The 13,440-nt window shown below is 40.4% G+C and overlaps 1 protein-coding gene across 1 annotated transcript in view; it reads left to right on the top strand.

The window, feature by feature from the left end:
- Positions 1-13,440, top strand: part of gtdc1 (glycosyltransferase-like domain containing 1) — an 81,740-nt gene that overhangs the window by 43,608 nt on the left and 24,692 nt on the right. Inside the window, exons 5-6 of the mRNA XM_063006456.1 lie at positions 10,175-10,270; positions 10,573-10,695. Of these exons, the coding sequence (XP_062862526.1) occupies positions 10,175-10,270; positions 10,573-10,695 (219 nt within the window). The remainder of the gene's footprint in view (positions 1-10,174; positions 10,271-10,572; positions 10,696-13,440) is intronic.

Here is a 13,440-nt window from a genome sequence, read left to right as displayed (position 1 = left end):
GGATTTGAGTCCCTCTCGGCGTAGTGTGTTACTGATGGTAGCCTTTGTTACTTTGGTCCCAGCTCTCTGCAGGTCATTCATCAGGTCCCTCCGTGTAGTTCTGGGATATTTTGCTCACCGTTCTCATGATAATTTTGACCCCACGGGATCGAGGGAGATTATCAATGGTCTTGTATGTCTTCCATTTTCTTACAATTGCTCCCACAGTTGATTTATTCACACCAACCTGCTTGCCTATTGTAGATTCACTCTTCCCAGCCTGGTGCAGGTCTACAATTTTCTTCCTGGTGTCCTTCGACAGCTCTTTGGTCTTGGCCATGGTTGAGTTTGGAGTCTGACTGTTTGAGGCTGTTAAGAGGTGTCTTTTATACAGATAACGAGGTCAAACAGGTGCCATTAATACAGGTAACGAGTGGAGGACAGAAGAGCTTCTTAAAGAAGAAGTTACAGGTCTGTGAGAGCCAGAAATCTTGCTTATTGGTTATTGACCAAATACTTATTTTCCACCATTATTTACAAATAAATTCTTTAAAAATCCTACAATGTGATTTCCTGGATTTTTTTTTCTCATTTTGTCTCTCATAGTTGAAGTGTACCTATGATGAAAATTACAGACCTCTCTCATCTTTCTAAGTAGGAGAACTTGCACAATCAGTGGCTGACTAAATACTTTTTGGCCCCACTGTAGATAGATTGAAAGATAGATAGATTGATAGACAGACAGACAGATAGATGACGGACAGACAGACAGATAGATGACAACCTGTTTCTGCACACAACACAATAGGTCTGTTCGAAAATCTGGTGAGCTGCCTATTGCCTACCTTAGACAGCGATAACGGTGATTTTGTTTACTACACAGTTAGCCACAGGTCATTCAAATCAATTGGCTAAGGCAGCATAATCCGCTAGCTTGCCGGCTTACATCTCCCTTGATGTACCAAAGCCCAAATTTGCAAAGAAATGACACTTGTACACCTTTATACAAACTAATAGGGATGTAACGATACACTTTACCCACGATGCGATGCGATTCACAAAACTGGGTTCACGATACAATTTTTTCCTGATTTTTTTAAACAAAATGAAATTGAAGACAAATTATGATGAAGTTTATAATATAGTATAATATATATAGTTCCTTTTATTATTTCTCTTTAAAAAAATATTACTCTAATACTGTATTTGTGCTCATCTTTTATTTATCTAAATAATGAATGTCCTTTTATTTTTGAGGTAACAAACTTTTGACAAACTATGCAAAACAATGCTGCATTACCCTTTTTTGTTAAAAAACATTTCCACATTAAATAAATAAAAAAATAATACAAATAAAGAAAGTAACCTCACATAAATACATTTGGGTGGAAAATTCCGAACCTGGCAACCCTGTAGTGACATAAACCAGGCAAGGTGAATAGCGCCAGGGCCCTCTGCTGTTTAAAGTGGATATCGATTCATTATACATGTAAACCGATTTGAATCGTTACACATGTGAATCGATTTTTAACTGTCCTGTGGTGCATCGTTACATCCCTACAAATTAATAATCAATTTATTTACATTTGAAATTTTTTTTTGTGAAAAACGTTGTGTCGTACTGAATGCTGGGATTGCCTCCACTGCTAAGGAAGCATCAGATGTTCCCTCATTAGTCAGTCAGTTTATAGCTTTGAAATAAGGCACCTTAGTAGGCAGCATTTTAAGGCATCTAAGAATTTAGACAGACTTCTTTACGGGAGTGTGCATAGGATGACGTAAAATGCTGTCTATGTAGAGAGCTCTACTAGGTTTTCGGACAGACCCATAGATAGCTTATGTCTCACACACAAAATAAATACACACAAATGTTTTTTTTAATTTTATTTTAATATCCACTGGCAAAGCATGGCATGGCACTGACACACCTGTTTAGTCAGAGTTCCAATGCTTAATCCTGTCCACTGTTGAAAGCACCTACGATAGGCACTCTGGCATCGGAACTTGATAGTGGAGCAATGAAAAAGGGTTGACTGGTCCGACGAATCCTGTATTTTTAAATTCATGTGGACGGCCAGCAACTTGTGTATTATTTACCTGTACAAGAGATGCACTGTAGGATGTTCCACCAGGCAGCATACAGAAGTTGAAGGCTTGCTGGTAATGTCCCAGTAACAGATACCACAAAATATCTTCAGGAGTCCGTGTTTCAAATAGACAAGAATGGACTATTGTATACAGTCATCAGTTAATACTACACATAAAGCAAACTGCTCTTGTGCACATTCTATATAGACTTTTCATGATGGCTCATGGCACAAGCCAGTATACAGACAACCACTACAGACAGCTCAGTGAAGCTCAGTGCCCTTCTCTCAATCAGCACATAGCCTGGTGGAGGTTGGAAACACTTAACTTGGCCCTTAAACTCAAAATCCTCGTATGCCACATCACTCATCCTCACAGACTCTTAGTTTTTACCTCACTTGCTTCCAAAGCTATAATGCGGTCAAAGAGATGAGATGAAGAATCCAGGATTTCTTAATCAAACCGTCAAGTACATAATCTTATCAGTGGAACATCTGGCTGGCACCTTTTCTCGTTTGCTTTATTGAAGTTAGATTGCACCTCCTCGAACTCTTAGGATTAGTCTTAAAAAAAGGGATATCTGGGCTCAGGGCACAAAGGATCCGCTACATCTCCTCAGTGAAAATAATCCGATGGTGAAACCCAAGGTACGGCATGCTTCTGATCTCTAGATCACATGTGCCAGGATGTAGCCACAATTGGGTCCATATGGTGCTTTGATGTGCTGGGAGCAAACCGTGATGAATAGGAATGAAGGAAGGATAAAGAGGGAAACAAACCCAAATTCAAACAGGTGTCAAGTATCTGTGGTTTTAGGAATGATATAACAAATCAGATATTTACAAAACAAGCGTAACAGTGAATGGTGTTTTTTAAAAGTGTAGTGAAGTAAAGCCAGCAAGTCTGAATGTTGGATGTTGTTGAGTTATTTGTTGAGGCTGTGATTAGAGCTGGGCTGTATTATACTATATATTGTAGATAAAAGTTAGAATTTTGTTATATGGCAAAAAGCTCTTTGGTGATTATTAATTCATTTTATTTTTTAGATGGATAGATAGAAAGACAGACAGACAGACAGACAGACAGACAGATAGATAGACAGACAGACAGACAGACAGACAGACAGACAGACAGATAGATGATAGATGGATAGGCAGACAGACAAAAAAGACGAAAGATAGATGATAGATAGATGACAGACAGAAAAATAAACAGATAGATAGATGACAGACAGATGGACGGACAGACAGAAAGATGACAGACAGACGGATGGATGGATGGATGGATGGACGGACGGACGGATAGATGACAGACAGACTGACGGATAGATAGATAGATAGATAGATAGATAGATAGATAGATAGATAGATAGATAGATAGATAGATAGACAGACAGATAGATAGATAGATAGATAGACAGATAGATGGATAGATGATAGATGGATAGGCAGACAGACAAAAAAGACGAAAGATAGATGATAGATGACAGACAGAAAAACAGACAGATAGATAGATGACAGACAGACAGACAGATAGATAGATGGACGGCCAGACAGAAAGATGACAGACCGACGGACGGATGGATGGATGGATAAATGGACGGACGGACGGATAGATGACAGACAGACTGACAGATAGATAGATAGATACATAGACAGATAGATAGATAGATGATGGATGGATGGATGGACAGATAGATGACAGACAGACTGATAGATAGATAGATAGATAGATAGATAGATAGATAGATAGATAGATAGATAGATAGATAGATAGATAGATAGATAGATAGATAGATAGATAGATAGATAGGCAGACAGACAAAAAAGACGAAAGATAGATGATAGATAGATGACAGACAGAAAAACAGACAGATAGATAGATGACAGACAGACAGACAGACAGACAGACAGACAGACAGACAGACAGACAGACAGATAGATAGATGGACGGCCAGACAGAAAGATGACAGACCGACGGACGGATAGATAGATGGATGGATGGATGGATAAATGGACGGACGGACGGATAGATGACAGACAGACAGACAGATAGATAGATAGATAGATAGATAGATAGATAGATAGATAGATAGATAGATAGATAGATAGATAGATAGAGGACGGATGGACGGACAGATAGATGACAGACAGACGACAGATGGATGGATGGATGGATGGATGGATGGATGGATGGATGGATAGATAGATAGATAGATAGATAGATAGATAGATAGATAGATAGATGATGGACGGACGGACAGATAGATGACAGACAGACAGACGGGCAGACTCTTCTCAGTCCAGCAGTGGCAGTGAGGTGTTTAAAAACTCCATCAGCGCTGCTGTATCTGATCCACTCATACCAGCACAACACACACTAACACACCACCACCATGTCAGTGTCACTGCAGTGCTGAGAATGATCCACCGCTCAAATAATACCTGCTCTGTAGTGGTCCTGTGGGGGTCCTGACCATTGAAGAACAGGGTGAAAGCAGGCTAACAAAGTATGTAGAGAAACAGATGGACAACAGTCAGTAATTGTAGAACTACAAAGTGCTCCTATATGGTAAGTGGAGCTGATAAAATGGACAGTGAGCATAGAAACAAGGAGGTGGTTTTAATGTTATCAGTGTATGCTGTCTATATGATGGCTTCATACCAGCTTCAGATCTAAACCTTTTGGTCTAATTATGTTTAACAGATCTATCCATACATGAGCAATTCTTCCATTTCTCCAGGGTGGTCTTAACTTTTCCTCAGGCCTTTGAGGTGCACTTTTGTACTGATGTCACATTTTAACAGGCTACGGTCGGGCCTACGTGCCAGATCCGGAGAGGGAGTCCTGCCATTCGACTATGAGGTCAGTCCGAAGTGATGAATGTGGATATTAATGCGCAATAATGACCTTTCCTGACCACGTTTCCGAGCCTCGCTTCAGGTCCCCCGTGCCCGTAACGTTTCAACTCCGTCAAGCCGACCCTGCATAAAGCCTGTTACGATTAGATTAACGATGCCCAGTCCCGCCCTTGCTCAGGTTCGACCGGCTAAAATATACAGAGACCTTCTCGCCTTACTTCCAGCTCCACGTGTCTGAGCTATGGCGTCGGCCAACCTCAGGATCAATGGCATTTTTCATTAGGCCGGGAAAAAGAAACCGCTCGTGATTATTGCCAATAAAGGAAATGAGATCAAATGATTTTTGACTTTGATTTTTTTTTCTCCGTCCTTTTTTGCCCCACCATGCTTTCACATTTAATCAAATGTGCGGTAAAGTCATCACTGAAATTGCTGTTGATTTATAAATAAGCTAATTGGTGGCATTCTCTCTAAGTACCTCTCTCCTGCCAGTGAACATGGCACTGTTTTTATTGCCTAGTCAAAACCCACTTGAGTAATTTTCAAAATGGCTTTGGAAATGAATTTTTCCCGAACTTGTTCGTAGGGCTTCGGCGTCTCTTCGGTGGGTGCAGCGTGCACACAGGCCAGCACCACGTCCTTATTTACGTGCTAAATTATCCATCCAAAACTCCTGCTTTTGTTAGTGGCTCATTTGGTTCAAGCAGGGCTTTTAAAAAGACCTGTGTTTATGTTTAGTCTTTTGAGGTTACGAAGAGACTGAGATTCATCATCCGCTAATGAGTTCTATACAAATTTGTGGGTTTGGCTGGAGTAGGGATGGTTTATTTAATCAAAGAACTCTGTAAGTCATTTTGGGGACCGGCGCTGTATCATTTCTTTGCAGTGAACACTGAATGCATCCAAGGATCAAAATTCCTAGTGCTGTTTATTTCTGTGACCTAACTGGTAATGAACAGTGTTGAAAGTGCAAAGCAGACACGGCGGTTGCTCAGCAGTTAAGATACTGGCTGGTTCGAGTCTCACCACTGCCAAATTACCACTGTTGGGCCTTCAAACAAGGCGCAACCCCCAGCTGCTTGAATTTTATCCCGTCCCTTTTGGATTAGAGCGTCTGCTAAATTCCTTAGATGTAAATGTTAAAAAAAGACCTTCAAAAACCACTAAAAGATTATAGTGTCTCATTCAAGTCAGTCATCTGTGTGTAACTGAGAAGTTTTCTTTTACACTTCTGACTTTATAGCTCACTTTATTTCCAACTAGATGAGATCTCCAGCAACCGGAGTGAAAGTTCTATCATGTATGGCAAACATTTTGTGGGCCACTGTGCTAAATCAGTTAAAAGTTAGTCTGTCTGTGCCATCGGCCTCCGCCGCAAAGTCTTTGGCACAGCGAAGGCATCATTTAAAGGATCCATTTCAGATAGGTCAGGCAAATGAACCTACCATTGGAAACGACTGCTAAATACACGGTTCTGTCGACTGGAGGTCCTCCAAGAGTGTAAGTGTAAGATTAACGTTTTGTTCTCCGACATTCAGGTTTCTGTGGTGTTTAGTTGTTTCATTTATATTAAAAAAAGCACAAAGCACATTTTGTTTATTAGGATTTTAACGTCATGTTTTACACTTTGGTTACATTAATGACAGTAACGGTAGTTCATTACACAAGATTCATCAGTTCACAAGGTTATATCGAACACAGTCATAGACAATTTAGTGTCTCCAATTCACCTCACTTGCATGTCTTTGGACTGTGGGAGGAAACCGGAGCCCCCGGAGTAAACCCACACAGACACAGGGAGGACATGCAAACTCCACACAGAAAGGACCTGGACCGCCCCACCTGGGGATCGAACCCAGGACCTTCTGATCTGATTCTGATAATGAAAATGATGATTTGAAGATATAATGCAGAGGCTGGAAAATGAGAAATTTTACTTAATTTTAAATTAACAATGAACAGCACTTTTGTGCAGCGCGTGGCTTGAGCAGTGCGTTAAAACAACATCAAAGTGCGAATATGAGAAGAATCTGCATTTGTGGAATAACTGTCAAATTCACTCTGAAAGCGTCCACATGTATCTGTGTTTAGCTGTTTTTTACTCCTGTTTCACTTTTAAACTTGTGTTATAGCTCGGGGTGCTAAACAATTTTGAGAATCCGCTTTTCAGAGTCTTAAACACTTATCGTTAAAAAAAAAAAAGCTTAATGCGACTTAATGTATTAAAAGAATGACATAGCAACACTAAACCTCTCTCAATTATTACTGCTCATAAGTTTTCCACTAGTCCTCACTCGTTTTAGTACAATATGTCACGTTAAGTTTTGTGCACCGTTACACTCCATAGGAAATAACGGCACAGCCAGCGCAAAAGCAGTTTTGCCACTTCCAATGTGAATTACTGAGCTAGCTAAGGAATACAGTATTCCAAGATCAAGCATTTCCACGAATAATAAGCATAAGGTAACAATACAGAAGTAAAGGTAAAGTGCAGGTTTTATTGTATTTTTATATCTATTGTTTACTGTTTTTTTAATTGTATTTTACTGGTTTTATATTATAATATATATAATATTATTAAAGTATATGCAGTTCCACGGGACCATGGAACGCATTAACAGGTTTCCCATACATCCTTATGGGAAAAAATACCTTAAAACTCAACACATTTAAAACTCGACCTCACTCCCAGAGCCATTTGACATTGAGTTTCAAGGTACCACTGTACTTCATAGGGTGTAACATATTGCCTTCCACACATTGAGTCTCTTTACAAACCTAGTGAGCTGCCTAATAAGACATCAAACTCATTAGGCAGATTATTTAGCTGCACTACTTAGACAGCGATGACGTCACCGCAGTTTTCACTTACTAAGCTAACACAGTTAACCTCAGGCCATTCAAACCAATGGGCTGAGGCGACACAACCCGTAGCATTTAGCATACCAGCTAACATCTCCCTTCGTGTACCACAAATGTTTAAACTGTTACTGTCCAGCCATATTTGCAAATAAATGACACGTACACCTTTATACGAATTAAAAATCAGTGAGAATTTATTTACATGTAAAAAGAACTGCGTTCATTGCTATGCATTTGTCTGCCATATTTGTAATTTTTTGTGAGAAAAGTTGTTTGCCTTCACCGCTAAGGAAGCATCGGATGCTCACTCGTTATTCAGTCACATTATCGCTTAGAATTAAGGCACCTCAGTAGGCAGCATTTTAAGGTATCTAAGAATTCGGACAGCCTTCTTTTCAGGAGAGCGCGTAGGATGACGTAAAATGTGTCTATGTAAAGAGCTCACTAGGTTTTCAGACAGCCCCATTGTGGTGCACTGTGTAGCTTATACAGAGTAATTCAGCATTGTTTTTACATTCTGTCAACCAAATTCAGAGTTAGAAAAGCTCTGTTATCTTTGTCTGCTTCCGAAATCACATACTTAAACAATACGTACTAGATTTGAGGCAGTGTGCAAGTGTGCAGCATGCACGTAACCTCATACGTACTACTTCCGCCATCTTACCAACATCACGTGATACATGACGTCACATCGCCACATTTATAACAATTTTAAAATCAGACAAAATTTATTCAGTCGTTCTCCACAAAGCTACTGATAACGTTACTCAGGGTTGTACGCAATCATGACATTTTTTATTTTGGCCTTACTTACACTGGTAAAGAGCCGACTCTCATCTTTCCACCATCTGTCAGCTCCAATTGAATTATGGGATAGATTATTGGACTACAGTGTGCATTGTTTGCTCCCTTGCAGTAGGTCATCAGGGTTCTTTTTGCATATTGTTTAATGAATACTATGGGTGTGTTTCGAAAAACCTAGTGAGCTGCCTTGCTGTCTTACTGCCTACATAGGCAGCTGCGTCAGTAGAGAGGATTCTAATAAGTCATCGACTTAAAAGGCATGTTTTTCGAACGTGCTACTTCGACAGCAATTCCATCAGTTTTTGCTAACTAAGCTAAGATAGTTAGCCTCATGCCATTCAAACCAATGGGATGAGGTGGCACAACGCACTAGCATGTCAACTAACACCCGAAAACGGTTTAATTCGCTGTCAAGCCCGACTTTGTAAATAAATCACACTTGTGCAAGTTTATAAAAATTAAAAATCAATAATAATGTTTGACAATGACCGTTCGTTTCTCAGCACCGTCCACCATGTTTTTTTATTTTTCTGTGAGAAAAAATGCTGGGATTGCCTTGATCTCTAAGGACGCTTTAAATTCTCACTCGTTCTTGAGTCAAAATAGCGTTGCAATTTTAAGATACCTTACTAGTGAGCATATTAAGGCATCTATGATTTCGAACAGCCTTCTTCTCGGGAGGGCGCGTAGGATGACGTAAAATGCTGCCTATGTAGAGAGCGCACTAGGTTTTCGAACACACCCTACGTATTTGGACACACTTCCCACTCTCGCGTACTACTTTTGCGTACTGTACAAAAGAAAGTATGCTATTTCAGACAGGCTTTTGTCACCTTTATTCAACTCATTGAGGGTTGTTTGATTAGTTTAGTAAAATATTTGTACCTGGATAGATTTTTCTATGCTTACTTTTAGCCACTGCTGGCTTTCTAACACTCTATCTCGGGCTCATGGTAGCGCCCTAAGTTCTGCTCTTCTGCAAAAAAATAATAGCATCGGTGAGCTTGGGAGGGAATCTTTGCTCCTCAACAGCTAATTGGCTGAATTCCACTGACCAACCTGCAATTAGGCCTCCCAGCACAACAGAGGCAGCGTACAGGCAGTCTGAGGGAAGCAAGGCATGACTCTTCAGTGTTTTATAGATTGCTTTTGGCTTCGACATGCATAAAAAACATGACTCTTTTTAACTTCTTAAACTTGTAATAATAGGTTACGGTGTGCATCAGTCACACTCTTTTTCTGCTCCTATTTTAGTCTTTTGGAAAGAGCAGTGGCACTAATTCTCTGGAAAAGGGTGCACGGAAAAAATGACATCTGTGTTCATTTGTAAAGTAATCAAATGTGTTGCGGTGTTCTCCGGATTTATTACTGGTGTTGTGCCTTAATTGCGTGCTTCTACTTGAACAGATTCATATGCACACATGACTTTGAAGACCAATCTGACCCCCCAAAAAGAAGCTATATATATATATAAACAATGCATGCCTGTTAGGAAAATCTAAATATAGAAATAGCGTGATTTATATTCAAGCTGCTAGTTCATACCGTGGTTTGTATTTTTGTTCTTTTTGCTTTTCTAGATTCCTGCCTGATCACAAACTTCTGCTAAGGGAAACTCAGCCACTGTGTAACACAAGCTCCCAGGATTCCCAAAATCGCTCCGAGACAGCAGCACGGTAACTTAATAAATTCCTTTCATTATAGCAAGGGCTCTGCTAAATTCATGGGAAAATGTGCTTAATTTCACTGATTTTTACAGAAAAGTGCCACATTACATAGACTAAATGGAAGCTACAGTACATAGCACAGCCTACGCTGATGGTTAAATGTTAACCTAGAACATCCAGCGACAGTCTCATACGAAAATTCTCGTCCGTGTGTCCACAGCATTGAAAATTTAATGTTTGATTATCTGAATTACGTTTTAATTCTACTTGTTTTTAGTCTGTTTTTTTGCCTTTTAAATAATTTTTACTAGGTGCTTTGAGTCTGCACAGAAAAGTGAGTGTGGATCAGAAGAGCTTGAGAGCAACACCGAAAAAAACCCGGATTCAGAATCAGGACTACCACGGCCTCTTCACATCGTCTGGCCTCATCGCTGGTAGGTGTCCAGGGGTTTTTTAAAGGGTTTTTTGCTGAATTGTGAGCATTTTTAAGACATTAAGGCTTTGAAGTTCTGCAAAGGTAATTACAACACACTACTGTCACATGATAATATCTTCAAAATGTTTCCGCACTTTAACATTTTTCTTTGGAAATGGTGAGGGTGGGAGGAGTAGTAATTGGTCGTGTCTGAGAGACTGAGAGAGTTTATAGTCCGGATTTAGCTCCATCTGATTTCCACTTTTTTGGACTCTCTAAACTTTAAGGGGAAGAAGATTTTCATGTGATGATTATGTGAAAGCAGCGGTGCATCAGTGGCTACATGCTTATAGCATTAAGAAGTTGGTACGACGCTGGGAAAAATGCATCAGAAGTTGACAATGTAGAAAAGTGATGTCATTTGGTTTTTAAATCGTTAATAAATAGAGTTTAAAAAAGTGTGGAAACTTTTTGAAGAACCCTCATAGTATATAAGCAACACACTAGTAATCACCTGGGATTCCTTAGCAACCACCTGGTACACTAAAGCATTCGCTTAACTATGCTTCAGCAAACACTCAAAGTAACAAAGCAACAACATACAATTATCAGCCATAACATTAAAACCACCTCCTTGTTTCTACACTCACTGTCCATTTTATCAGCTCCACTTACCATATAGAAGCACTTTGTAGTTCTACAATTACTGACTGTAGTCCATCTGTTTCTCTACATATTTTTGTAGCCTGCTGTAGGACCACTACAGAGCAGGTATTATTTAGGTGGTGGATCATTCTCAGCACTGCAGTGACACTGACATGGTGGTGGTGTGTTAGTGTGTGTTGTGCTGGTATGGGTGGATCAGACACAGCAGCGCTGCTGGAGTTTTTAAATACCGTGCCCACTCACTGTTTACTCTGTTAGACACTCCTACCTAGTTGGTCCTTGTAGATGTAAAGTCAGAGACGATCGCTCATCTATTGCTGCTTTTTGAGTTGGTCATCTTCTAGACGTTCATCAGTAATGACAGGACGCTGCCCGTGGAGCGCTGTTGGCTGGATATTTTTGGTTGATGGACTATTCTCAGTCCAGCAGTGACAGTGAGGTGTTAAAAACTCCATCAGCATTGCTGTGTCTTATCCACGCATACCAGCACAACACACACTAACACACCACCACCATGTCAGTGTCAAAGCATGCAGAGAAACAGGCGGACTACAGTCAGTAATTGTAGAACTACAAAGTGCTTCTATATGGTAAGTGGAGCTGATAAAATGGACAGTGAGTGTAGAAACAAGGAGGTGGTTTTAATGTTATGGCTGATCATCTTTAGCGTTTTGGAATTTCCCTCTGTGTTTTTCAAATGGACCTTATTGAGACACACTAACACACCACCACCATGTCAGTGTCAAAGCATGCAGAGAAACAGGCGGACTACAGTCAGTAATTGTAGAACTACAAAGTGCTTCTATATGGTAAGTGGAGCTGATAAAATGGACAGTGAGTGTAGAAACAAGGAGGTGGTTTTAATGTTATGGCTGATCATCTTTAGCGTTTTGGAATTTCCCTCTGTGTTTTTCAAATGGACCTTATTGAGGGTTTGGATCATTGTGGAACATGGAACATGGACAGTTCTCATGTTCTGGACAACACGAGTTCATTTTGCGTATAATCTGGGCGTATAATCCGAGATCCGTTCTGCCCAGATCTTTTATTGCGCTGCAGTTTCATTTCCCGTTTCAGCAAGATCCCGCTCGATCATGTCAGTGACGTGTCGGTGTTGGCGAGATGTTTACCCTGTGTTGAATCGCCTGATGGAAGGAAGGGATTGTACAGGATCAAGTATGCCACGTCCTTTTCACAACAATGGGGGAATACGCTTCCATTGAATTTTGTTCGGGGCAGGATGAGAGGAGGGATGAGAAAATATTTCATTGCCCGCAGGACGGCTTTGTGGTTTTCACCCCAGCTTAAATGTCTTCCACTCTCCATATTTTTAGAGCTCTACTTGGCATTAATGGAAACCAAGCAGCTTTGTATCTCAGCCTCATCTGCCACGAACCAGAAAGTGGGAAGAGAAAAAAGCTCGACGTTTCGAGCTACATTTTTCTCCCATGACTATACTCTCATCTCTTGGCGGGGACAGTATGTTTCCTGACCAAAAAAAAAAAAGACAGAAATGTCGTAAATCAGGTTAACAGCTGAAAACAAGACCACCACTGCTGAAGTTTTAAGGCTGGCACTGGGAATTGGCTGTGTTTGTTTTGGTTGTGTTTCTGAATTTCACCTACTCTTGCATTGGTAATGAAAGCGGCTTGTTTTGTAATCTCCTCAAAACTGAACAGAACACAGATGGATTAAACGCTTGCAACATGTGAGCTTCATAAACACGATATGCAGGCTGAGTTAAATTAGGGTTTACACAGGGTCAGAGCGACTGGCGTAGGGGGTGTTAGGGTCTGGATTATCTGTATGTACCAATTTGTACAGTTTCGCCTCCTCCTTTTTCCCCCATAATCTCAGTTTTTCCTCTCATCCCGGGTTACAGATCGGTAATCTGTTTGTGGCCTGGATAGGCGTCCGTCCTGGGCCGGATTACAGTGATGTCTAATTGCAGGCGCTGGCTGCCACTCCACAGCTCACAGATCTCTTTTAGCAGGTACTGATTTAAGATAAATTGGACGTCTCATTATTAGTGATTCAGCTGTTTGATGAAACACTCTATGTGATTTTAGGCTTAATCCTCAGATTCTGTTTGGGCTAC

Source organism: Trichomycterus rosablanca, chromosome 12, assembly GCF_030014385.1.
Source record: "Trichomycterus rosablanca isolate fTriRos1 chromosome 12, fTriRos1.hap1, whole genome shotgun sequence".
Taxonomy (NCBI): Eukaryota; Metazoa; Chordata; class Actinopteri; order Siluriformes; family Trichomycteridae; genus Trichomycterus; species Trichomycterus rosablanca.
The sequence above is the reverse complement of the archived record's forward strand: the minus strand, read 5'-3'. Positions and strand labels throughout refer to the sequence as shown.